Here is a 27,467-nt window from a genome sequence, read left to right as displayed (position 1 = left end):
CTAAAAAAAGACTTTACAAAAAAAAAAAACCCAATTTAGCGGACAAAATATTTCCAAAGCCGACTAACGGACAACATTCCGGCAAAATAAAAACCCCAATTACAAAAAAAAAAAAAATAAAGTGCGTGCAGCACTGCCTCTTCGGGTGAATACAAAGTCCGGATAACTGACGTTAAGTCCGTGGCTCCTTCGGCCACTGCCCCCGATGACCAGCCCGGACAACCTGATCCGTCTAACCATCCCACCGCAACGTAGGTGGCAGCTTCTGTGGCTGCTCACTCGGACTGGTGGGATGGTCAACTTCACAGGTTGACCCGACTGACCCCCACGACCAGCGCCTCAGGCGATTCTGAGAGCAGTATTTTGGCAGGCGTGTAGTTTCTTCCAGTGGGTGGTTTTTAGGCTTGGCGACCATATGGGTGACGCGTAGCACGTAATCGGCTGGCTAATTGCTTTGTATGTGGTCAAGAGCGTTTCTTTATCTTTTCCCCAGGTACTGCCAGCAAGGGATTTGAGGATTTTATTACGGCTCTGAATTCTTGGAACAATTGCGGTTGCGTGCGCACCAAAATGTAGATCCTGATCAAACGTCACACCCAAGATTTTGGGGTGTAGGACAGTCGGTAGCGTAGTGCCATCGACGTGGATGTTCAATATGGTCGACATTTGGGGCGTCCATGTTGTAAATAAGGTCGCGGAAGATTTAGTCGGTGACAATGCCAGGTTTCGCGAGGCGAAAAAACTGGAGAGATCAGGGAGATAGCCGTTTATTTTATTGCATAGCTCATCGATCTTTGGGCCTGGGCCTGTGGCCATTATTGTGCAGTCATCGGCGTAGGAAACGATTGTGACTCCTTCCGGTGGTGAAGGTAGCTTAGATATGTAGAAATTAAACAAAAGCGGGGATAGGACACCACCCTGTGGCACCCCTTGTTTAATTCTCCTTTGTTTTGATGTTTCGTTTCTGAATTGCACCGATGCCTGCCGACCACCCAGATAATTTGCGGTCCACCTTTTAAGACATGGGGGAAGGGTGGACCCTTCCAGGTCCTGCAGTAACGAGCCATGGTTGACCGTATCAAAAGCTTTTGATGGGTCTAACGCTACGAGTACTGTTCTATGGTGGGGATATTGATTCAAACCGCAATTTATCTGGGTGCTAATGACATTTAGCGCGGAGGTAGTGCTATGGAGTTTTCTGAAGCCATGCTGATGAGGGGCTAGCTGCAAATGTGCTTGGAAATAAGGGAGCAAAATGGCTTCAAGCGTCTTTGCCACTGGCGATAGGAGAGATATCGGACGATATGACTCACCTACGTTAGCTGGTTTCCCAGGCTTTAGTAGCGGGACCACCTTGGCCATTTTCCATTTCTCGGGTATGACAAAGGTGGAAAGAGACAGGTTGAAGACATGTGCTAAGTATTTGAAACCCTCTTTCCCTAGGTTTTTAAGCATCGGCATGGCTATTCCGTCTGGGCCCACTGCTTTGGATGGTTTAGCGCGACCAATGGCGTCCTCAACCTCTCTAGCGGTGATGGTAATTGGTGACGCGCTAAGTTTGTGTTTATGTGCGTGTCTATTGGCTCTCCGTCTATCTTTGTCGACCGTAGGATGCATTATATATTGTCGGCAGAAAGCGCTCGCGCATTTTTTCGCATCCGACAGCACCTTATCGCCAAAGGCGATGGAAACTTTGTCTTTGTGCTTAGTCGGATTCGATAGGGACTTTACGGTGGACCAAAGTTTACCTACACCGGTAGAGAGGTTACAACCTCTTAGGTGCTCTTCCCATTTCGCCCGCTTGTGTTCGTCCACAAGCAATCTGATGCGTTGGTTTATATCCCTTATTTGGGGGTCGCCTGGATCAAGCTGTCTTATAAGGTCGCGTTCCCTCGCTAATTTCGCGGCCTCCGCCGGGAAGTGGGGCCGGATTTCGGGAATTCTCCCGGCGGGAATGAAATGTGCCGAGGCGGATTCAATGACCTTACGGACGGCACGCTCCCTTTGGCGGGCATCAGTCGGGATAGGGAGGGCAGCAAAGCTGCTGTCTGTTGCAGATTTATATTCTTCCCACTTTCCTTTTTTGAAGTTTATGAAAGTGCGTTTTTCGGTGACGATGAAGTCGGCGGTACGCTCGAACGAAATAAGTATGGGCAGGTGGTCGGATGCCAATGTTACCATCGGCTGCCAGTTGACGCAGTTTACGAGTTCTGCGCTTACGATTGAGACATCTGGCGAGCTATGACAGCTTCCTACCATACGTGTGGGGGCGTCTCCGTTTATTGTGCAGAACGTCGTTTCGTCTATTTGATCCGCCAACATCTCACCCCTACTGTCCGCCCGCAAGTTTGAATGCCATAGGTCGTGATGGGCATTGAAATCGCCTAAGATAATGCGATTGTTGCCAGTGAGTAAGGCCTCGATATTAGGGCGGTATCCACTGGGGCAACAGGTGACAGGAGGGATGTAGATGTTGATGATTTCTAGATTTGCATCGCCTGACCGGACAGATAGGCCTTAACGTTCTAAGACATTGTCACTGCGGTCGATGCCAGGATCAAATATATGATATTGCACAGAGTGGTGTATAATAAACGCGAGGCCGCCTCCATTTCCGCTCTCGCGGTCTTTCCTGTGGACATTATAACCAGAGCAGGTCTGCAATGCAGATCTTGCCGTGAGTTTAGTCTCTTGAATCGCAGCAATGCGGATGTTGTGCCGCTTCATGAAATCGACTATCTCCGTAATCTTCCCAGTTAGTCCATTACAGTTGAACTGCAGAATTCTGAAGTGCATGAGGGGTGACGCCGCCACTCTAGGGGTAAGTGAGGGGTGACTACGCCTAGGTTGTGGAAGGCCAGGACGCAATTGCTGTTGTGGCCTTGGGACTGGGCGCCCTTGGGCAAGCATTGGGGTACCCGGATGATTTGGGTTTGCGACCTGGCAACATGGCGCGATGAAACCCGTCGGGGGTTGCCGTCGCGGAGACCAGAACATCTAGGAAAGTGGTACCACCCAAGGCAGGAGCTGCATTGAGCGGATGTCGCAAACCTATATATTCTGTGCTGGCAGACGGTGCAAACGGAGGCAGGGACTAAGAGTCTGTTTCCCTGACCTGCACGATTGCTGCCAGAAAAGAGGGGGGGAGAAGAAGCGGGGGCAGGGGCTGATGCTCAGCATTGCTACCAGCTCTACTACGAAGGTAGTAGTTATGAGTGGTATCAGCTGTTTGAGTTGTTGGCGCCGTGGGGCGCGAGCAGCAGCGGGTACTTGTTGTGGCTTGCTGAGCAGCGAAGCTGCTGGAAGGTAGTGGGGATACGCTTAGGCGTAGACTACGGGACGCCCTTGGGCGTGAGCAGCAAGGAGCCACAAAAGATTTATAAAAGTTACGTGGACGTCGGGTTTTGGGATCAAGCCCAGAACAACCTGTCCGATGCAACCATCCCTTGCACGAGACACACTGAACAGAGTATGACCGTCCTAAAAAGATTCTTTTCTGGCAAATGCAGCAAAACCATTTCTCATGACCGGGGTCAGGAGACGGACCCGGATTGGGTTCGATACCTTCCCGGAGTAAGAGAATATGTAGCAGTCCTGCTGCAAGGAGCTGCTGGGAGGATGACAATTTGTGGGAGGGACGAAACAAATTAAATGGGGTCACACTGAAATGACAGTCCTTGGTCGGGAAAAATCCCGAGTCGCTCCGGTACATAGAACCGATGGCCTGGGGATGCGGGCTGTCTTCTTATGTCCCCAGAACACCATCTGCATAATTAGGCGAGAATACTCCCCATCAGGGAGAGAAATGAGATGCTGACCAAACAGTTTCTGTTGAATACCCAGAAACCTGGGCATCCCAACAGACATCTGATTGACGAACCAGCGCCGCCTAGGGGCCTAAGGAGTCATCTCCGTAAGCATTTTGAGGAAATACGGCACCTGAGAACCCAGCCGTACGAAGCGGAAAAACACAAGCAGGTCCTTGGTGAACTCCATAGACAAGCGTCGGACCTTTATGTCGGGAATTGCCCGGTGAATCCAGTACTTGAAGAAAAATATCCAGAACTCGCAGAAGAGGAACGCATACTCCCCAGGGAAACGCGTGTCACTCTTGCTCAACTTCGTTCTGGATACTGTAACAGGTTAAACTCTTACCTATCCAGAATCAACCCCGACATACAAAATGTATGCCCTGCTTGCAATGTGTCCCCACATGACACCAACCATCTCTTTAATTGTAATGTGGAACCAACGCCTCTAACACCCCTTTCCTTATGGTCCACCCCTGTTGAAACGGCAAGTTTCCCTGGACTCCCGTTAGAGGATATTGATGACAATTTGTGATCGGTCGCGGCTATTAGGTGGGGCGAGCATTGCTACAACAACAACAACAACCAGCGCCTCAGGCGCCACGTTGGGCGCCATCTGTTATGTCGCCCTCAGCAAATGTCAACGATGATCACTCCGGACAACTTGATCCATCCAACCATCCCACCGCAACGCAGGTGGCTGCTCCTGCGGCTGCTCACCTCGGACTGGTGGGATGGTCAACTTCACAAGTTGAGCCGGAATGACCAGCGCGACAGCACCTCGGGCACCAAATCACGTTGGGCGCCATCTGTTATGGCGCCCTCAGCAACTGTCAACGATGATCACTCCGGACAACTTGATCTATCTAAGCATCCCACCGCAACGCAGGTGGCTGCTCCTGCGGCTGCTCACCTCGGACTGGTGGGATGGTCAACTTCACAAGTTGACCCGGAATGACCAGCGCGACAGCGCCTCGGGCACCAAATCCCGTTGGATGCCATCTGTTATGGAATCGCATCTTCGGTGGAAGCAGTAAGGAAGGCGGTCGGCATGATGTGGTGGTGCACAGTGGCTAGTCATTGTTGGCTGGGGCGGGTCCTTGCCAACCTTACTGTTCCTGCGCCATAATCAGAAAAAAATGTCATATCATGCCTTTCAAACTCAGCTGTCAAATTTAAAATAAACTGACAGAAGCGCAGAGACCGGCTCAAAACGCTTATCAATACAAATTAAAACGACATCCGGTCGAACCGGATGCCACGGACAGACCGTTAAAACATTCAAAATTTAAAATTCAAAAAAAAATTAATCTAACGCAAAAAAATTACCGAACCGGAAATGACCGGTTACCACAAGTTCAAAATCAAAATGAAAAAAAGCGGCTGAAAAATAAAAATACAAATAAAAGGACCGAATATATAGAGGGGCGCCGCGGGTGGTGTTGCGACGCCCGGTGCATTTACCCACCCTCAAAAACCATGGCCACCGACGCACCTGAATTTCGGTGGCCCCTTACCTGGTAACCCTATGTGCCTTCTAAATGAGCCAGAACACCAGCATTCCCATTTTAATTACAAAGTTTATTCAAATTTCATTATTATTAACGTATGTATGCTACAAAAAAATTTTACGGTAGTACAGGTTTCTTAACCAGGGCTACCGCCTAGGCTCCAAAGCCAAAACAAGGCTGCTTATAGCATCGTCCCAAGACAACTTCAGAACAAAAAAAAATGTTGAACTACGAGCAGCTATTTACGCTATGAAAATGAATGTAAGTGCGTGTAGCATATAAAGGGAGAGAAAAAAAATGTTCCAACAGTTTCCCACTTTATTGGGCCGAAGTTGAAAACGAAATATAATATGAATATTTAAGTCTGGCTAAGTTTGTCCTGTTGGGGGTTCCTTTCTTTTCTCTTACTTTTGCTCGTAATATTTCAAGCTATACGTATATTTATGTCACCCCCTTTTTTTTTGATAAGGGTTATAAACGCTTGGTGTGAGAAAAAAAAATGTAATTAAATGTGCTTATGGATAGTAAATATACTACATACAAAGAAAAAATTTCGTTTAATGCCCTTTTTTTTTGTTATTCACAAAACATATTTTAGGGCTATAAAGTTTGGATACAAATTCCGATAATTTGGGTCCTCTTACAAAATTATTATGTTGTTGTAGTAGAACTTATTTTTGAGTTTAACAAAATATCAATTTGGTATAACGCATAGTAAAAGGACACTAATATGTAATACGTACTAAGAAAATTGGTTATACAAGCAATTAAGATTAAATTTGGGGTAAATCATACTCCTCGAAGAAATCGTTTCGAATATTCAAGTAAAACGTAAACTTTTAAATTCATAACAAATCATACTCATCACGAAATCGTTTTAAATATTCGAGTAAAACGTAAACTTTTAAATTTATAGTAAAATTAACGGAATCGTTTTTCATGCTCAAGTAAAACGTGAACTTTTAAATTTATAGTAAAATTAATGAAATCGTTTTACATGTTCAGGTAAAACGTTAACTGTTTTGCATTTACCAGTCAGTGCTGGTATTGTTTTCTTTTTTTTTTTCTCTTGCTTCTAAGTTAATTAAACCTATCTACTTAACTTTACGTTACGTCTACTTTTTTTTTTTTTTTGCATGGTATAATAAGTTAACTTTACTACAAGTGGATGCAGCTTGCTCTCTTTAACTTAGGTATATGCATGTATGTATGTATTATGTGTTAAGATTCTATACTAGGGTGATAGCCTTGAATTTGAATATGTCTGTATGTTGTTAATATACATATGTTGTTGCAGAGTCAAAAAAAAATTAAAGAACAAGGTTGAGACTACAAATACGTATATTTAGTTCAGTATTGGAACGAACTCACCGCTTTAACCGCTGATATTCGTTGTCGCAATTGGGATGGCCGCAGGCCTATGTTCGCTGCCCTGTGGTTGTTGTTGTAGCTGGTATCGTTGTAGCCTGAATGGTCGTGGCTGATAAGGTTGCGGCTAGTATTGTTGTAGCCGGTATGGTCGTAGCTGATAAGGTTGCGGCTAGTATTGTTGTAGCCGGTATGGTCGTAGCTGATAATGTTGCGGCTAGTATTGTTATAGCCGGTATGGTCGTAGCTGATAAGGTTGCAGCTAGTATTGTTGTCGGTGGTACCGCCTGCTGTTGGTGTTAACATTAGTGGCCGCAGGCCTATGGTCGCGGCCCCGCTACGTGCGTTGCAACTGGTGGTGGCGGTACGTCTGGTGGTTGTTGCGCCCGTGGCTGGTGCTAATGAAGGGGTTGGGGGAGGTACTACCGATGGTGATGCCCGTGGTAATAGTAGGCGCCGTTGGTGGTGGTTGGCGCTTTGGTCCGAGGCAACCGAATGACCGGGAGGCGATAAAGCTTCGTGCTGGCCTTTACGAGCCGGATGACTTGGCCATTTTGACGTTAGTTGTATTACGCGGCAGCGTACTGCTGGCCCTGGAGGCGGAGGTGGTGTCGGACGCTTTTCCGCAGGTGGTAGTGTTCTTCGTAAACGTAGAGGAAGGGGTTTATCTCACTAGGTGTGACTGTGAACGCCGACCTACTTCAACTGGATCTTGGATCAACACAACACAACCGGTGTAAGGTTTATTACCACCCAAAATTAGACGCGTAGAAACGAGATTTGTCGGAATGAACGGTTTCGGTACTTTGCGCTATCGACTCCTTCCTAGTTTCTAGGCATTTACCTGTTTACGCGCACAGCCGGCGAGGGTGTTTTGTGATTAGTTGAGTATCGTTAGGGAGGCGCAGTTGAAGTGAGCAATAAAGTTACTGAAACAGTATATTAACTGAGCTTGACGCCTTTGCTGTTGAAGTTGTGTCCCTAAGTGTTATATGATCCCTTATATATAATTGCAGGGCCGCCAAAAATTTTGCTCAACCAATTTACCAACCTTCCTCCTTTTTTTCTTGCCGGAAACTTATGGCAATTTTCGCTAGTGATCGCCCGTCTGTCTTTTTCCTTGTTTTTCGATACTTTTTATCGCAACTTTCGCCACATCACTAGGTGTGTTCGCGCGAACACGCTCCCAAGTGGATCGTAGCCGTAGACCGTAGCAGCAGACCGTAACATCTTGCATACATAGAGTGCCGCGGAGGCTTTCTTTGCTCTTTCTTCCACATGGAATTTCCACGAAAACTTACTATCTAGTATAACTCCTAGATACTGTGCTATATTTTTCTTGCAGGTTTACCCCCCCCCCCCCCAGCTTGGGCTTAGTCCACTTAGGGCCCTTATACTTCCTAGTAAATAATACTAGATCGGTTTTTTCCTCGTTGGCGGTTAATCCGATTCCAGCTGCCCAAGCATGTACATCTCAAAGTGCCTGATCCATCAGAGAGCTGAGTGTTGTTAGGCATCTGCCGCTTATGATAACAGAAACGTTATCTGCATAAGACCAAATTTGACTGGTCCTCCGTCGAACCGCTAAGCAATTGGTTTATAACTAGCGTCCACAGCATTGGTGATAAGACCCCATCCTGTGGCGTTCCTCTGTTTATAGATTTCGCTGCCTCGCACATACCCCATTACCATGTGATCATTCTGCACCTTAACTAGGAGCCGGTCCAATTTGCTAAAGCAAATCGAGTTGAGACTGTCCATGATTGCTCTTTTCGAGACATTGTTGAAAGCTCCGGCAATGTCCAGAAAAACACCTAGGGCATATTCCTGGTGTTCCAAGGCCTTCTCTATGTTCATAACCACCCTATGCAATGCAGTATCGACTGACTTGCCTTTGGTGTAAGCATGTTGTGCTGAAGAGAATAATTACTCGTACTCTCCAGGGTTTTTTGAGTAGAAAAGATGTGAAACTAATAGGCCTGTAGTCTTTCGGGTGCAGATGACTGGCTTTTCCCGCTTTCGGTATGAAGACTACTCGAGCCGTTCTCCAAGATTGCGGGTCTTGGTTCAGTTTTATGCAACCCTCAAAGATTATTCTTAGCCATTCAATAACCGTTCCACCGGCCATCTGCAGCATAGCAGGGAATATCCCACCTGGGCCCGGTTTTTATTGCCCCTTAAATTTTGGTCTTTGTCACCAATCCTGGTACCTCTTGCCCCGTATTAGGACTGTAGACGTGGTTACATAGCCTCAACTTTTGTCATTTAAAAATTTTTTTACATGCCCTCTAAGAATACTCGGCTCCTTTCTCCACCATGGTGGCTTTGCTTTCCCCTTGAATCTTCTCAGAGGACAAGCTATGTTGTACGCTGTTGTCAGCGCCTTTGATAAGAAGTTGTTGCCCTCCTCCAACTCTTCTACGGTGGCAACCTCTTTAGGCTGCCCCAATCTGCCTAATATATCTTTCTGAAATTTGTACCAGGCCGTTCCCATAGCGTTTCTAAAAGTTTTCCCATTCTCCACCCTCTTTAGGGGGTTGCTGAAGCTGATATATGCATGGTCTGAGAATGATGGCCTGTCAAGGACCCTCCATTCATATCACGATATATCATGTTCAGAACTTATTGTGATATCAAGCACATTTCTTTACGTAGGACCAGCATATGTGGGCACGCTACCCCTGTTGGCCACCTGTCGACTGCTCTGTAGTATGCAACAAAAAAGGGACTAGCCTCTATCATTAATATCGTCCCCTCCCCATACGCTGTGATGCGCATTAGCATCCACGCCTATGACAATCCGTCCTCTGCACCCTTCTTGATCCACCGGCATTTTGAACTCCTTTGGTGGGGCTTCCATGTCATGGGCCATGTAGCAGGATGCCAGGATAAGGGAAGGTTCTTTCTTTCCCTCTATTGCAACTACCGCTAGGCCTTCGGTGCTGAAGTTAGCTAGCATGCACGAGCATAGTTCTTTCCTTACACTGACTGCAACGCTGAATCCGCGCTGACCAGAAACCTTTCCTCCAGATGAAAGCCATGGCCCTGTATCAGCGCCACATCAAACGAAGCCTCCTCAAGAGTCAGGAGGAGCTCACTCGATGGCACTTAACTATGTTGGAGGTTTATCTGTAAGACTCGCAGCGCCATTGAGCTGTTTGTCTCCCTCCAAATTATCCGCAACTCTGTTCACGCAATGCATTTTTTCCGTTGTTTTCCGAGTTTTGAGGTCCGTTTCTCCCTCCCATACATGGCTTTCCAGTACTTATATTTCTCTCTTCGATCCGCTTTGCAGATTTGAAGTTTGGTTCCTGTCATTCTGGCTAATTTGCCTCCTGGTTCTTGGACTGGGGCGTTTACCCTCCCCCTTCTACATCTTAAAATCAGGCTTGTCAGGTTCAATCCGATCGATGTGGTTGCAAAATTGAGGCTTGTTCACAGCAAAGCTTTCGTCTGTGAATTGTCTTCGAATTGCCTTCCACTGTCTCACGGGCCCATGTCAAGCGATCGCTCTCATAGTTGGTTGGGTGAACTATTTGGCTCAAGCGCTGCACATAATGCAGCCCGATATTTTTAGAGGGTTTTCTTAAGCTCCCTATCTCGATGCTCCCGTTCTAACATTAGTTCTTTGACTGGGCTAGTATGCCGTTCCTTTACCGAGCGCAATGACTGCACAATATCATCGCTATCCGCGTCCGAGTCATTGTTCTCTTAAAGTTTTTGCTGTCGTAAGGCCATCATTACTTCCGGAAGCGGCCCGGTATCGGGAAGGCTCCGTTCAAATATAGCCGAATATATCTTCTGGCTGCAAATCGTCCAATAGGCACGCTCCGCATAACACCCTAGATTAGGGAGTTTGCAGTTCTTAGTCACGACATCCCGCCGCCCTGCTATGAAGCGAAACGGCGTAGATGCAGGCCCTAAACCGCTCAGCTCCACAGTCGGGCGTTGTGGAGTTCGGCTAAGCCCTCACATCAACGAAAAGGTACCTGCTATAGTGAGTGCCAAAGAATGGATACTTTAGATGCTCTAATATTTTCTGGAGATCTGAATTAGGTGAACTTTCATATGTAATACAAGTGTTAAGCCCCCCTGCAGAAAGGCAGGGTATTTTTTAGCTCACAGTTCATTTCATAAATTTGTCAAAAGTATACGGCGCATAGTCATAGTCAAAATAAAATAGGTTTTAAATTAAGTCGCAACTTTTTTGAAAGATAACTCATAGAAAATTAAGTCAAAAAGCTACAACAACATTTAAAACCAATTTTAGTTTGACTATGACCGTTTGTCAGAAAAAATACAGAAAAAACAGCCGAATGTCAAAAAAACCTATCGAAATACAAACTAGCTCGTTTTCTTTTTAATGAACTAGGTTGCATTTTTCTTGTATTTCGTTAGTTTTTTGAAATATACACCCCTATTATGAACTCATACGATACACGATAAACGCTTGCAATCTGTTATACCGTATTATGAAATAAATTCTAGCGTGTAAAACCCGATCGTTAGTGTTAATCGTTTATCGTGGTATTGCCATACGCTAACTATCGCATCAACTGTTCGATTTTCTAGGCTAGCTATCGTTGATAAATTTTTGCACGATACGTTGGGAGCTATTTAAATAAAAGTAATAATAAAATTATTACAAAATCCAAAGGACCCAACTAAAGCCTCATTCCCAACACTCTGTTGCAACACCCTGGGCAAGAAGCCTTGAAGTGGCACAAACCTTCAAAATATTTGGGATGGATGCCCTATTTTTATGGGCGCGCAAACTGACTTCTACCACTGTTAAGACATACTCTGAAATCTATTTTGTTTATTAAATTTTTTTTACTCTTAGTATGTCAAGTACTTACAGTGTAGAGTTTATTTCAAGAAGATTGGAAGCATCTCTCAATTTTCTTTTTTCTATGGCTTTATGCAAGTTTCGTCAATTTGTTCATTTGAGTTTATATAAAAGCAACATACATACATAGATAGCAGAAAACATTTTATTATTACAGCCTTTAAAAACTTTTACCACTTTTACGCACAAGCCAATTGAATTGTTAGTATTTACGTTTTGTTTTGCTATCTGTTTCGTATAGATTCACAAAAATTTGTAAACAAAACTCTGCCGTCATTCACAATAGTACATCTATCGAGCGTGTGGAAATCGCAATATGAAAGCTGATTTTTTACGATACGCTAGCAAGCGTTTATCGTCTATCGTATGAAAATTCATAATAGGGGTGATAATAGTTTACACACTTACACCAGAACTGCTTCAATTCACGTTCTATGAGTATTATGTCACCAAAAATCGTTACCAGTAATTTTATTTGCGATTCTTGCCCAGGTGGTAACGCTGTCATAACAAAAAAACTTACCAGCGTCTTTGGGGAAATTTAAAATAGAATACATACAAATACGTGTGTAAACAAACAATAAAAGCGGCAAAATGGAGATGAACAAATAAATCCTGTGAATATTTTTGAAAGTTCTCAGTAAATTAATAAATGCATATAATTATAGGAAGTATGCGCACTACCCAAGCCCAGCTGCGATGGTGGACCACCCCGAACTAATGCAGGGAAAAAAACTGCCACAAATCGCCGAACCAAATTCAAGATTTGTGGAAAGATTTATATATTTGATTTTATTATATATATATATTGTATTGTTAAACCGTTCAATTTTCACTACAATTATGTTTTGCGCTTAAAATGTTTTATTTATTTTTCCAATCAACAGCCGTTTTGTGTTGTTACATCGATGTTACTACCTATTTTAGTGGGTAAACAATTATACGGCTACTTTCGTGGGCAGAATACCAAAATGGTGCAAAAGTTGCCACATGAAGAAAGTTGCCGTGGTGAAGAAAGTTGTTACCACATTGGAATCAGGCTGTTATTGTCACATTTTTTTCATTTAACGAATATTTTTTCATCGTTGAATTTGGCCGTGAAAAATTTATATATATAAAAGATAGTGGTGTTAGTTACACTATAACTCAAGAACGGATGAACCGATTTGGCTGAAATTCGTGCGAGAGGTAGCTTAGAACCAGGAGACAGACATAGGATACTTTTTATCACGTCTGAATGGTTTTCCGGATCCGTCCGGCATCCCGTCGGGGAATATGTCAAAGTCATTTGGGGATTCCTCCGCTATCATTTTTGGATGGTTTTCGGGATCCATCTGGGATCCCGTCGGGGTTATTTCGTGACATTCTTGGTATCCTTCAGGCATCATTTCTGGATAGTTTTCGGGATCCATCTGGGATCACGTCGGGGTTATTTCGGGACATTCTCGGTATCCTTCAGGCATCATTTCTGGATAGTTTTCAGGATCCGTCCGGGATCCCCTCAGGGTAATTTCGGAACATTTTTGGGCTAATTCGGGATCTTTTGGGGACTCTTTTGGCATCATTTCTGGATGGTTTTCGGAATCTCTTCGGGGGCATTTCGGGACTATTTTGGGACTCTTCTGGCATATTTTTTTTAGGATTTTCGGGATCCGGTCAAGGTCATTTCGGAAATTTTTCGGGACTATTTCGGGATCATTTTGGGATCCTTATGGGATCCCGTCAAGGTCATTTCGGGATCATTTCTGGATGGTTTTCGGGATCCGAGCGGTATCTTGGCGAATATTGGGCATTTTCTTCTTTTCATATTGAAAAGTTGAAAATATTTACTGCTTTCATTAATACATTTTTTTTTTTGACAGAAAATACCATTTTTTTACTCACCACAGTGCTCGTTATTAGATTTTCACGAGTATTGCAAAGAACACGAATCGCCTAATATGAAAAAGTTATGTGGTAAAATGAAAAAATGTATTTCTCAGCGAGCAGGAATTTTTTTTTTCACTTCATCACTTCATAGAACGTGAATTGACCCCCAGCACTGAAATTAATTAGGTGGGAGGATGACAAAAAATATAAGAAAAATACAGAGAAAATAAATATTTTTTAATAAACTACTTGTATGTGAATACGATTCATATTTATTTTTGAGCCGAAACTCAAAGCAAGCAATTTTAGGAAAACACCGGGATCCCGGGATTGCAAAAAATGTTTTGGATGTGGTGCCTCAATGTATATTGTCAGTTGACAATAAACGAAGTGGGAGAAATTGGGTTTATTAAAGCTCATTTTGTTATAACGTTTAGAAAATGAAAGCGGCAACACTGAACGAAGATATCAACGAGGAGGAAACCCAGTGTATAGCATAGTACCCCCGCTTGTTTGTTTGTTTACATCTTTTAAGTATTATTAACAAAATATCGAAAATAAGTTCGGCAAACATATGAAAAAAAAATATAACACGTTCTAAACGATAGTCCAGCAGGATGCACTCCTTCCAGATAACGGAGTTTGGACAATTGATTTTTACATAATTTCCAACTAACGGCGGCTGTGCGATGACAACCGCACGTATTTTAATTGTTTTGTTTTGTGCGCGATTCTTTTTGAGAGATATCTACAACGCTGGACTTAAAATATATAAATCTATATATAGTTGTTGAACGAGTTCTGGCGAACGTGAGGAAGTTGCTATTTACGACCGATTTCTATAGTATTATCAACGGGACGCCGCTATGGCAAATATGAAGGTGGAGCTTAAGTTGGAGGCACATACTACCCTGAAAAACCCACATAAGGCTGCCGTCTACGACTATAAAGGCGTGAAAGCAAAACAAGTGAATAAAAATTTAGCGCAAACGGCTGGAGCGTATATTACAAGGGCCAAAATCAATCCTGCCAAGAGTGATAATGAAAAACGGCGTCGCAAAGATGCAAGTCGAAAGGTAATTAATGAAATTCTTAAATAAGTGCAAGTTTTTTTGCTTCTAAATTGGTTTAGCTTAGGGCGGGACGATGTGCGGCGGTGTGGTGTGAGTTTAATGACACCAATTTGAGTGCAGAAGAAACAACCCTGCTGCACAATGAATGAAGTGTACAGTTTTTATACCTGTACATATATCATTTTTTAATTCTTTATTATAAATAAATAAATAAACTCTTATTTTATTACAGATATCGACCATTTACAAAAAATGTGAATCTTTGTTAACAGCTGAGGAGCGTCAATTGTGCGAAAAATATCCTGATATTGTAAAGCAAATCAAGAAACGGAAAGAGCGTGTAGAGATTTACAAAGATCGTGTTATTGAAAAGGAAGATGAGCCACATGTAATTGAGGCTAAAGTTGAAGAGTTGGCGGCAATTATAGCACAATCGAAACATTTGATTTGTTATACTGGCGCAGGCATTAGTACTTCCGCTTTAATACCCGATTATCGTGGTAGCAAAGGTATTTGGACATTGTTGCAAAAAGGTGAAGACATCGGCGAACATGATTTATCCGCGGCGAATCCCACTTATACTCATATGGCACTATACGAATTGCATCGGCGAAGACTTCTACGTTATATCGTATCACAAAACTGTGATGGTTTACATTTGCGTTCGGGCTTACCGCGTGCATCATTATCTGAAATACATGGTAATATGTATATGGAAGTATGTAAACATTGTAAGCCAGGTCCAGCAGTGTATTGGAGATTATTTGATACAACCGAAATGACTGCACGTTATTGCCATAAAACAAATCGACTTTGTCACCGCTGTTCGGAACCACTCTACGATACCATAGTGCATTTTGGTGAACGCGGTAATCTCAAATGGCCACTAAATTGGGCTGGTGCTTGCCATCATGCTGAAAAAGCCGACGTTATTCTATGTTTAGGTTCAAGTTTAAAAGTGCTAAAAAAATATACATGGTTGTGGCAAATGGATCGTCCGGCAAGACAACGTGCAAAAATATGTATTGTCAATTTGCAATGGACTCCAAAAGATAGTATTGCATCAATTAAAATTAATGGTATGTGTGATCGTGTCATGGAAATGTTAATGAAAGCTCTCAACATAACTGTGCCGGCATATACAAAGGAAAAAGATCCCATTTTTTCGCATGCGTCCCTGCTCATGCCGGAGGAACTGCATACACTTACACAACCATCATTAAAGCGTGGATGCGAAATCAAAAATAAAAATGCCGCAACTGTGGATGATGAGGAACAGGACACTTGCACTAGCACAACTGAGGAAACGCTTGATTCGATTATATCTGGTGATAGCGGTGCAGATTTACCAATAGGCAAAGGACCACGCATACGCACCCCTTTGAAGAATAATACACGTATAAAGACCAATCTGGAATTAAAGTACAAAATGCCACGATTGGATTTTGCAAGTTATGAAGATGGCCGTTGCAGTAAAAGGCACGACAGAAGTTCGCAAGAGGTAAACAGTATTCAAAGTAAGAAAGGAAAAGAGCTACCAAAAACCACAATAGCTAGGCATGATGAAATGGATATATCCGAAAGCAAAATTACTTTGAACATGTTACAAAATGAAAAACTCAAAGACGTGATGGATATAAAAAACGAAGAGAAATTTGAAATAAAATTAGAAAACCAGAATTTACATGCCACAAAAGCACCCATTGATGAATTTGGTAGCAACAAAATCACAAAATTAGCTTCCGATACAAAACCGACATTGATAACATGCTTAGACGTAGTAATGAAAGCTAAGACAGAGATCAAAGTGGAAATAAGCACTGTCAAGTCGTTAGCTTCACATGCTGATACTGAAGTCCCTGATATGGGGGCATTAGTAAAAACTGAACAAATTCAAAGTTTTGCAAATGGTAAAATCATGTCGAACTCAAGCAACTGCAGAGATGAGTTAAAAAGCAAAATGCCGATTAAAACCGAAATTGGGGAAACAAAATGTGAAAAATTTTCTGAGGTTAAAACTGGAATTCTCAATGAAGCTAATAATTCGTTGCCAATAAGACATGCCACAAGCTCGCCACAAGGTTACTCGTTCGATGGCCATTTGAAATCTGAACTGACAGCATATCAAAATTCTACAACCAGCTGCAATTCATCTAAAACAATCATCCCGCTCAGCAACATAGATATCACAGAAAAAGTCTCACATTCTGATGACGAGTCCGGTTGTGAGGATATGGTTGCGCAAATGGATATACTTAAATTAGCAAAGAAGGGTACTGATAATAGTAGTGGTAACCCCGTCAGCAATGTTACACAGCATTATTGGCTATTGCGCAAATTGCCCTGTTGGTATGATGTGAAATATGCTTATTCGGGTTTACATAGCATTGTTTATCCACCGCCTGCCGATATGAATATTTGGAATTATCAAGTCATACCAATATTTGCAATGAATCGCTCAGCGGCTCAATGTGAATTCTGTTTCGATAATTATGCTGAATTTGAGTGTCAGTTCTATCGTAAATGGCATCTTAACGAGCGTAAACATAAGAAACGTGCACGTAACGGCCGTTTTGTTGTATGCGAATGTTGTTCATATTCAGATGATGATGATGACGAGTATGACGAAAATATATCTCTGGCACATATAGCCGCAGCCGAGGCAGCTAAACGACAATTACATCTAAACAATACATTTCCACGTAAACTAGCACGTACACAAGCTGGTTGGTATGGCAAAGGTTATCGTAAAGCACGTCGACGTAAATGATTAAAATAATAATGTACTACATGCACAGCATATTACTGTTCACATAAATGAAGACTATCACGGCATTGCAATATGGAGAAATCTCCCGTTTTTTGTAAACAATTGTTCCGAAAAAATTTCAGAGCGGTATACCTAATTATAGCTCAAAGGCAATCAATTAAATTTAACATAAAATCGCCGAACTCCAAATCGTTTGCGAGAACACTTATAAAGCCATTACATACCCGTGTTTGTGTGAGGATTTGCTAGCCGTTCATATAGAAACGATGCGTACTGAATAAGCTCTGTAGTTCTAGTATTAGAGTGTTTAAGTAAGCTCTCTCGCAACTCATTATTCGATTCCTTAAAGTAAATATTACATCAGGAATTCTTTGGGCTATGTTGCTGTAAGCTCTCTTTAGCACTGAAAGTTTTGTTTTCCCATGATATTATTTTTTTCCATTATTGAAAAGAAATTTGCCAATAGAAGAAACCGAATTGTCGAATACAAGAATCTGATAACCCGACCCATTTCCTCCTCTCCCTCTTTCTCCAGAATAATGGTTTTTAGAAACAGATATTGCCAGCTGTCCACCACATATGAATTATATCTGTATATAATCAAACGTGCTGTATGTAGATATACATGAAAATAATCAACAACATTACAGTCATCAAACCTAATTGCTCATAGGAACCACTGGGAAGATACTTTTCGGTCCTACCACTTTTTTGTTACATGTTTAGGTTGCATATATTTTAAACGGTGGCAGCTGTACTGTTATTTGTTCACCACAAGTATTGTCGTGCTTTTCAAACTAAACCTTACTTTTTATACAATCAGTTATATTACATTTTTTACTCAATTTTTGTAGTTTTTATGAATTTGCTCTTCTCATACATACGTACATACACACATTTCTATTTATATTCATGTCCAAAAAGTCATTAACATTTTTTTAATCTGTCCATGAAGTGGTTGCACACTGTTAAATTCATGTATCTGCCGTAAGATCGAAAACTTCATTTAATTATAAGATTTAATTGTAAAATGTATTCAATAAGTTGATATTCATATATATGTATAAGTTTTAATATACAGCAATTTTTTATAACGAGATTCATAGATGTTAATATAAATCAAATTGCCTTTTGGAACACATAATTTATAATAAGTACACATGTACGCATTTACTTACTGATGTAATTCTGCTTTGTTACAAACCCTAAATGTTGAAGTATTATCTTTCAAGACGGATTCAAAAATTAAATACATATGTTTGTAGATAGAACTTGACGATCATCTGAGATTCAATGGAAAATAAATACTTACATACAAAAGTGATCGATGCTCAATGTGTACTTAATTGTTTAAAATGCTTGAGCAGGAGGAAGTCCCAAGCAACTAGGAGAATCAGCCTTTCCCGAAACTGTACCACAAGCTGTACATTGCGAGCTTTTGAAGAATTATTGCTGATGTTGTATTGGACAATGCTGTCGCAGTGACAGTCCCTGGCCGATTATGGGCTAGGTATTGAAATACTCATATAAATTCATGCCTCATTTCGGTACACGTAGAGCGATATACAAAGAATGATGCCGCTGTATTCGGCAGTTGCAAAAAATTTCAAAACGATGAAAAAGAATTTGAAATAAAGATTAAATTTTGCATCTGGCTTCAACCCATGAGAAGAAAATACTAGCGAGGGAGATGACTTGACGATCCCGAAAACTTTGCCAACCTGCTTAATATTACATATAAAGTTCTATGTAATGACATTCAAGGGCTTGCTCATAGCAAATTTCGCTTCTCAATCCCACCTTATGGGGAATCTTGCTACAAAGTTTGTAGTACAAATATGACTCCACTACTCAGTTATATTCGGGCGAGTACAGTATTGAGGCAGGTTTCTGAAACGTACCAGATCTATATATATACGATATCAATAACACTCCCCAAAATCTCGTATATAGTGTCTTTATCGCATATCAATAAAACAAAACTGTTGTTGTTGTGTTAACAGTGTTCACCCCATTCAATGGGCACGACCACTCACAAATTATCACCAAAGTCCTCTAACGGAAGTCCAAGGAAACTGGTAGTTTCAACAGGGGCGAACCATGGGGAGATTGGTGTTAGAAGCGTAGGTTCCACATTACAATTGAAAAAAATTATTGGTGTCATGTGGGGAATCATCGCATGCAGGGCATACATTACGTAGATTTTTTTTTTGTCCTTAGGTCTCTACACCATTGTAAATTTTACCAAGTAGCGCAACTAACAGCTGATCGGTGAAAATTCGCGCATTCACACGCACAGTTCTCGACTCAGTTTCAAAACAAAACTTTAGATTATTTAATTCAAATTTTCAAGTGAGATAATACTTACAAATTTATGTATACAGAATATATATGGCATTTTTGTTGTTATTAAAACAATATTTTTATTTATATTAAAGCTTTTATCATTTTTTTTTTTAACTTTGAAAAATCTCCGAACACCATTCCTTCATTATATGACATTCGACTGCCTAGTCCACTGCCTTCCACTCTATTCGCAACATAACCTCTACTTAAGCTGCCAAACTATATAGTAAACAATGCTCTACACGCTGGCCGCGCTTCGAGAAAATGTATTATTTCTTTTCTTGTATCTTTTCATGTACATAACTTCCCTACTAGACAGCTGACAATCAGATGATTGATCATCTGTCAGGAAGTGATGTAGGAAAGTCACATCAGGGCGCAGTACGAATATCCCATCAGGTTTGCTCCTGCAGTATGATAAACCTGATGGGTTTGGCTGTATACGTGTGACTTCAGACATGATGTAAACATTTGTCATGGCGGAGGCATCATGCCGGATGTAAACATTTGTCAGAGCGGAGGCATCATGCCGGATGTAAACATTCGTCAGAGCGGAGGCATTATGCCGGATGTAAACAATTGTCAGAGCGGAGGCATCATGCCGGATGTAAACAATTGTCAGGGCGGAGGCATCATGCCTGATGTAAACATTAGTCAGGGCGGAACCATCAAAAATGATGTAAACATTAGTCAGGGCGGATCCATCAAACCGGATGTGCAAATCAATCACAGAGGATGCATCATAATAAATAAAACATATACAGATAGATGTATATAAAAACTCGTTTATTATTCAATATATGTGCACTTTTATATAGTACTTATGATAAAAGACTATAAAAATATCTCAAAACGTCCAATTAAATATATATATGACATTATTTATTCTCACTTAGTTTTACTTATTTACTTATATATCTGATTACTTTTTTTAATGTTTTCATTGTTCATTAAAATTTCGTTTCTTGAAATAAAGTATATTTACATTATTTTTTTTATTTTTACCTATTTACGTATATATCACATTGCTTTTCTTTATGTATTCATTAAAATTTCATTTCTTTAAAAAGCTAATAATTGTTTGTCTTTTCATTCTCAGGTACTTATGATAAAAAACTATAAAAAATATATATTGCATTATTTATTATAACTTTTACTTATTTAAATGTGTAGATCATTACTTTTTTTAAGGATTCAGTATTCATAAAAATGAAATTTCTTTAAAAAAAACATAAATTGCATTTTTATATCAGATTGCTTTTCTTTATGTGTTCATTATTAATTAAAATTTCATTTCTTTTAAATTTTGTTCACAACATGTTTTGTCAAAAAGGCTTTTATTTATTAGTTAATTGTCCTTTTTGTCTCAGGTAGTTATGATAAAAGCTATATAAAAAATTCAATTAAATATTTGGACTAAATTAAAAAATATTTTGAAAACTTCATTTAAATATCACATTATTCTAACTTAAAAAAAGTAACTGACTAACTTAAAAATATTACGAAAACTTAAAAACTTCGTTTGTATATTACATTAGCCTAACTTAAAAACAGTAAATAATTAACTTAAATATATTCCGCAAACTAAAAAAATTCAAAAACATAAAAAACCGAAAATTCAAAAGCTCCAACTTAAATGAAAAAGAAAAGAGGAAACAATTCATTGCGCTGGTGGGCTTGTCTGTGCAGTAACTAATTTTTGCTTTTTGCCGAATTTCCTTTGTGCCATCCTGTGGTGGCTGAGTTCAACCGCCTTTCTCATTCCTTTTTCATACGATGCATGTCCTTGGTGTATGAATACATCTAAAAACGTACCAAAAATCAATATAGGAATACAATCTATAATACATCTCTCTATAACATCTTACCGCGAAGAAATGTCTCGAACAAGGAAAGCTTTTGGAGACTTTTCTTTCCAGCTGCTCCCGCCCAGTTGTACTCTTCCATCAACGTGTCACAAAAAATTTCTTTAACTACTCGGGGTATGTCCTCTGAAATGCCCTTAATTTTGAACATATGAGCCTTCTAAAGTATGAAAGCGAAATTAAATTATGGTAAAAGATAACTTTTTGGGTCAAATTACCATTGCTACAGCATACTCCTCTACCTTCAATCTTTCTTCTACCCTTAGAACCTCTAATACATTCTGGAGAGGCAATGCGCTGGCAACTTCATCCATGTACTTGTCTCTGACTTCCCCAGTAATTTTGCACACAGAGCTTTCCACCTTCTTCAGCGTCACTTTGCACTCTCGCATTAAGTGCTGTTGCGCCAAAACTTCACTCTTCGGTACCGCCTGTTTAAAATGAAGGTTTATTGTTGAAGTATATATATTAACAAGAAACGAGTTGAAAATCGGTGTTACAAAATATTATATGCTCAGATGTTAGCTTTAGCAACAAAGTAGTTTGGTTGAGATATGGTCGGTACCTTTTTTCGTTATCAGCCCAATTCTCAATGTTTTCCCGGAGAAATTTTGCCCGTTCTCCATACAAAAATGGTTGAGAATGGCAAATTTTTGTATGGAGAACGGGAGAAATCTCCCCGGGAAAAGGATTGAGAATTGGGCTGTATATTTAAAATAATAATCTATCGTTGTTGGACGGCCATAACCGTTTAGACGGTTAAGCGCCAATTAAGTAGGAAGTAAGTAATTTATCGTTAGGTGAATGAAACTAATATTCTGCATAGCAAAGATTTGTATATACACAGAAAAGCCTAAGCCATTAGAGAATAATTGAAGCGAAAAGTAAAATTAATTGAATAAAAACAATACTTACATCTTGCTTTATTTCCTCCACCATTTTCATTAGTACGCTTTGATTATAGCTGAGTGTACGTTGCTAAGTTTAAAGAATACAAAAAGTACTTTACATGAATATTGTAAAATACAAATATCTAGTTAAATACAAAATCATTCTGAATTTTAATGCTATTTTTCCTCCGTCTCCTATTACCCTACTTCTTACATTCTGTTCAATTTGATCCATCTTATAAATAATCTCCATCACAACTCTCAGCACATCTATAAAAAGAATAATATATGTTTAATATCTTATACAAAACAATGGGGCGTATTCATAGTCAAACTTAGTTAAGAACTAAAAGTTAGTTACAGCTTTTTGACATAATTTTCTATTGGCTGTCTGTCGAAAAAGCTTCAACTAACTTTATGTACCGCAATATGTAATATACATCACAGCTACCTAACTGATAGCTTTCTTGTTGGGGCTTTGAAAACGATAGAAGTCAGCTGATCAAGCTAATTTTGTTGCACATATCTACCTTTGGCTAAAATATTCGTGCAAGTTTAAAAGACACTTAGGAATGAAAAAAACTTTACTGGTGATTAACTTGGTGTATAGAGTAACTAAATAACTCTAACCCATATCAAACTGGATGTGAGACAGTTCTCAAGCCCAAAAAACTTTTGTTATAATGCAAAATAAATAAATAGTGCAGTGAATTGATAGCAAGGGCGGTAATTCTTTACTTTAGCTCAGAACTGCTAAAACTCGTCCAAAAATATCAGGAGAGGTGTTAAAAGACGCGCTTTGGATCCAGGATCACGAATCCAAAAGCGTAAATTCAAAAGTTTATTTCGTTTGATATATTTGCAAACAAATTTGAAAATTTTCATGTGATTGTTGTTTTGATGAATTTGTGGTACCCACAAGAAAAACTGTGGGTAAAAGTGTTTTGCGCGGATATAGTTGTGGTCTCCAAACCGGTGTTGGACCCACCCAGAGTAGTTTTTTAAAAGTGCGGCCAAAGGCCGCCAATGCAGAACGGTGTTCTGCGCAAAAAATGGTAATAGTCTAGTTGAGGGGTCGACTGTTAATACGCTACCAAAAATATCGAGAGAGGTGTCAAACGACGCGTCTTGACATCAGTATTAATAATCCGAAGGCGGAAAATAAAAATGTTAACGCGTTCAAAAGATATTAATGAAAAACCGAAAAAAGACCCGTGGGTACCTACGAAACCGGGGGTCGGATCCATAGTATTTTTGCGCAGAACACCTTTCTGCGTTGGCGGCCTTCGGCCGCGATTATAAAAAATAACCCTGGGCTACGCCATGCTAAGTCCGGGTGTCTGGTATAACCGTGGCTACCGCCACGGTGATGCACAATTTTTTTTGGGGGTACGACCACAACAACAACCACATGGAAATCGCCAACTTCAAATGCAAATATCTCCGGACAGAGATAAAATTTTTCTTTTCCGCCATCGGATTATTGTTCTCGAGATCAATACGCGTCGTTTGACACCTCCCTCGATATTTTTGGTAGCGTATTAGCAGTCGACCTCTCAACTAGACTATTACCCAAAAAATATGGGTAATGCGGCAATTACCCACCGACGTGTGCCGTACGCACGGCCGTTTGTCGTACGAAGCACGTTTGACCGAACTCTCAAGCCCGTAGGAATCATTGTGTGCGTCTGTGTACATGTACATAACATATTTGTGTGTGTATTGTTTACAGATAAGCACTGTTGCCATTGACCATTTTGCATGTATGTTTATGGAAACATCAACTTTTTCCAATTTAATTTTTGATGTTGTAAAAGGCTGGAATTAATATTAATTAAATATAAATATATCACATATTTATAATCTGCACTTTTACACAATTATTTCGAATTATTTTCACAATTTTTCAAAGTTTAATTAGGTATAAGACTGCAAACGGTCAAAAATTAGCGCACAAAAGTTTACTGGGCAACTCTGTCTAGTGAGAGAGCGATCAGCTGACACGTTCTTACGGAAAAAATCAAAATTGTTTTGATTTCTACCTTCCGGGCTACGTACGTACGGGCGTTGCACGTCGGTGAGTTTTCGTTTACATTGCACACTCATAAGATAGGTCGTGTCAGCTGACACGTTTTTTCTACGTACGTTCGTGAGTAACCACGGCTTAATAGTGCAGTTTACGGTACCCACCGAAATTTGGGCCAAAATTTTCGAGTGAGGTATCAAAAGACGCGTATTCACGTCTAGATCAAGAATCCGAAAGCGGAAGTTAACTTTTTTTTATCCATTCAAAAGATATTAACGAAAAACCAAAAAAAGACCCCGGGCTCCTCCGAAACCGGGGGTTGGATCCATAGTATTTTTGCGCAGAACACATTTCTGCGTTGGCGGCCTTCGGCCGCGCTTATAATAAATAACCCTGGTCTACGCCATGCCAAGTCCGGGTGTGTGGTATAACCGTGGCTACCGCCACGGTGATGCACAATTTTTTTTGTGGGTATAAACACAACAACAACCACATTAAAATCGCCAACTTCAACTGCAAATATCTCCGGACAGAGATAAAATTTTTCTTTTCCGCCTTCGGATTATTGTTCTCGAGATTAATACCTCACTCGAAAATCTTAGCCCAACTTTAGGGTGGGTACCGTAAACTGCACTACTACCAAAATATGGATCCCACCCCCGGTTTCGCAGTGCTTCGGGGCCATTTTTTGGTTTTTTGGAAATATCTTTTGACAGAAATAAAATTTTGAATTTCCGTTTTCGGATTCATGGTCCTGGGATCAAAACGCGGTCGAGTTGTAGCAGTTGTGAGCTAAAGTAAAGAATTACCGCAATGGGGTGCTCTACATAGCAAATTTCTTTGTGATTACTATATCTGGTTCTGCTTTAATAGTGGTGGAAAGTGCAGCGACGTTATGTCGGGGAATGTTTCCAGTTATGACTTGTTGCAATGTGGGAATTCTTTTGCTAAACCAGAGGGCCCTTTATTCAATCCTGCGCTATTATATTTAATTATCATGTTACACCTGGATATTATACCCGTCTTTGTATTAAAGGGTGCATCTATACTTGTAGATGTAACTTCTGGCATGATATTACATGGAGCTTTCATCTTGGCAATCATTTCTTTGCTTGGACAATGGAAAAATATAGAAACATTACATCTGGATTATCTGTTTTCTAAAAAATAAGTCTGAAATAGGTCGGTGTGCAATCCCATTCTGCGATAGGGCAGCAATCGATGTGCAAATGTATTAGGGCGGACTGAATAAATATAAAGCTTTCTCTTTTGGTATAGTGAAAATATGGTTAAGGACATTCAAAGAGATGGTCTATCAACATTTAAGCTTTTAATTTTAAAGTTAAGTGGTGTTTATCACGATTTTTGTTTTCACCTACAAATAACATGGGGATATTTGATTTTTAACTATATGTGGGCAAATGATTTGTGTATAAACGAAAGGTAGTACTCTAGAAGGGGGGTTTAAAACAACCAAATGAAAATTTAAAAAATTTACCTCCATTAGGTCCTGCCAGGTTGACTTCAATTTGGTTGGTTCCAACATCTTCAGCCTGATCTCCTTGTAGCAGTCCTTCAGCCTGATCGACTACCATTCCTGCTGAGGAAATGGCAGCTCCTTCGGCTTCAGATGTAGCCTCATTAAAACGTATATTCGTTGCAAACACTTTATTGAAAGAATTCGCTGAAAATTATTGAAAGTTAACTTATGTACAAATCATGTACAAGAGATTTTCTTACCATTATTTGTAGATTCCATAACTGCACTTCTTGTAACTGGACTCTTCAAAAACTTTAGAATCAAATGCTAAAGGATACGTTTTAATTATATTTTTAAGATTTATTTATTCGAAAGTGTGGAAAGTGTTACTTTATTGAAAGTTTATGAAACAAGGGTTAGGAAAAAGTGGCTTAATTGGAAAACTCATGGAATAGGTGGTGAAGAAGGAGTATAAGCAAAAATTTGCTTTCCTGAGGGATACAGAAGTACTTGTAATCAAGATCTTCTCTCTTTAAATCAACCAAATTTAAGCTTGGCTCACTTGCAACAACAATACCTAAACTATCGGAGGAGCTAACAGGTACATCGAAAAAATTTTGCGTTTTCCGAAAAACAGTACATTGCACTATTTCCAATTCTCCTGACCCTACAAGTTCTACTACCTTTATAGGGCCGACTTTTTTGCTATAACAAAAACAGTCTTTATCTTTCTTTAAATCAATATCGAAAGAGCATAGCTTGGAAGGTTTGTGAATCGATGAACTTACATCCTGCCTTTCTTTCAACCTTAAAAACAGCTGTTGCAATATTTGATTTGGTTTTCTTACTATCTTTTTTAAAAATTGCATAAAATTTTCAAACCTGTAAGCAGAAAAGGAATCTAAAGGACCAAGATCTTTGACACATTCTGACAAGTGTAATAAACCATGAATGTTGAAAGTAACGCTTTCCTTCCCAAACATTATACTGAACTGCGTGACGAAATGCTCTAATATATCTTGGGCAACATCAGCCTCAGACCTAAACGACCTTTCACTTGAAAGAAGTCGAATGCCGGTATGTAGTAGTAGGAAAAGGAAGTACAACTCACTACTTATGCAGTCTTTTAAAACAAAAATGCCTGTGTATAGCAGGAACTGTCGGAATTCCGTTGCTTTCCACCGACTAACTTCATCTAAACTTCTCGCAGTACGACAGAATTCAGACGGAAAGTAATTCGAAATAAATTTAATATTTTCATTTATCTTTCGGATATTTGCATCGCTATTCAAACTTTTTAAAAACCTTTTTACGACACCTAAATCTACAAAATGCATACAGTCTAGTGGAAACTGAGAAACCATTTTAAAGCCGGCATCTTCTAAAACGGTTTTCTGTTGCCTGAATTGAGGACTGTGGTGAGACACATTATCTCTTTTCTCAAAACTTATATCCGTCCTGGGTATACCAGACGTTGTGGGTAAATATACTTTCCCATCCCAGTCACCCCCTATATGACACCTGGGGCATCCATGTTTGGCATTAAATGACATAACACCACTAACAAACGCCCTAGCTGGGGAGTCGCAAATGAACACACGCACATCAAAT

At 40.3% G+C, this 27,467-nt stretch overlaps 2 protein-coding genes and 1 long non-coding RNA gene across 5 annotated transcripts in view; 1 reads left to right on the top strand and 2 right to left on the bottom strand.

Moving 5' to 3' along the window:
- LOC137236642 (uncharacterized) overlaps positions 1-18,787 on the bottom strand; it is a 46,240-nt gene extending 27,453 nt beyond the window's left edge. The window contains exon 1 of the long non-coding RNA XR_010948534.1: positions 18,562-18,787. This is a non-coding gene — a long non-coding RNA (uncharacterized lncRNA). The remainder of the gene's footprint in view (positions 1-18,561) is intronic.
- Sirt7 (sirtuin 7) lies at positions 13,829-18,573 on the top strand. Its single transcript, XM_067759474.1, has 2 exons — positions 13,829-14,482; positions 14,712-18,573. The coding sequence occupies exons 1-2, from the start codon at positions 14,273-14,275 to the stop codon at positions 17,247-17,249; spliced, it is 2,748 nt and encodes a 915-aa protein (XP_067615575.1). The 5' UTR covers positions 13,829-14,272; the 3' UTR covers positions 17,250-18,573.
- A 2,071-nt stretch (positions 18,788-20,858) lies between the features above and the next one.
- LOC137236633 (uncharacterized) lies at positions 20,859-27,016 on the bottom strand. Of its 3 annotated transcripts, none has more exons than XM_067759481.1 (7): positions 26,117-27,016; positions 25,875-26,060; positions 22,565-22,620; positions 22,376-22,438; positions 21,679-21,891; positions 21,464-21,617; positions 20,859-21,398 (listed from the first exon to the last, which is right to left on the bottom strand). In XM_067759481.1, exons 1-7 carry the CDS (start codon positions 26,133-26,135, stop codon positions 21,256-21,258), a joined length of 834 nt encoding a protein of 277 aa, XP_067615582.1. In that variant the 5' UTR covers positions 26,136-27,016; the 3' UTR covers positions 20,859-21,255. The 3 variants fall into 3 exon arrangements, with proteins under 3 accessions (XP_067615582.1, XP_067615583.1, XP_067615581.1); XM_067759482.1 differs by having other exon boundaries at positions 21,464-21,620; positions 21,703-21,891; XM_067759480.1 differs by having other exon boundaries at positions 21,464-21,620; positions 26,117-27,013.
- Between the last annotated feature and the right edge of the window lie 451 nt (positions 27,017-27,467).

The sequence above is a fragment of the Eurosta solidaginis genome, chromosome 1, assembly GCF_040869045.1.
Source record: "Eurosta solidaginis isolate ZX-2024a chromosome 1, ASM4086904v1, whole genome shotgun sequence".
In the NCBI taxonomy this organism is placed as follows: domain Eukaryota; kingdom Metazoa; phylum Arthropoda; class Insecta; order Diptera; family Tephritidae; genus Eurosta; species Eurosta solidaginis.
The sequence above is the reverse complement of the archived record's forward strand: the minus strand, read 5'-3'. Positions and strand labels throughout refer to the sequence as shown.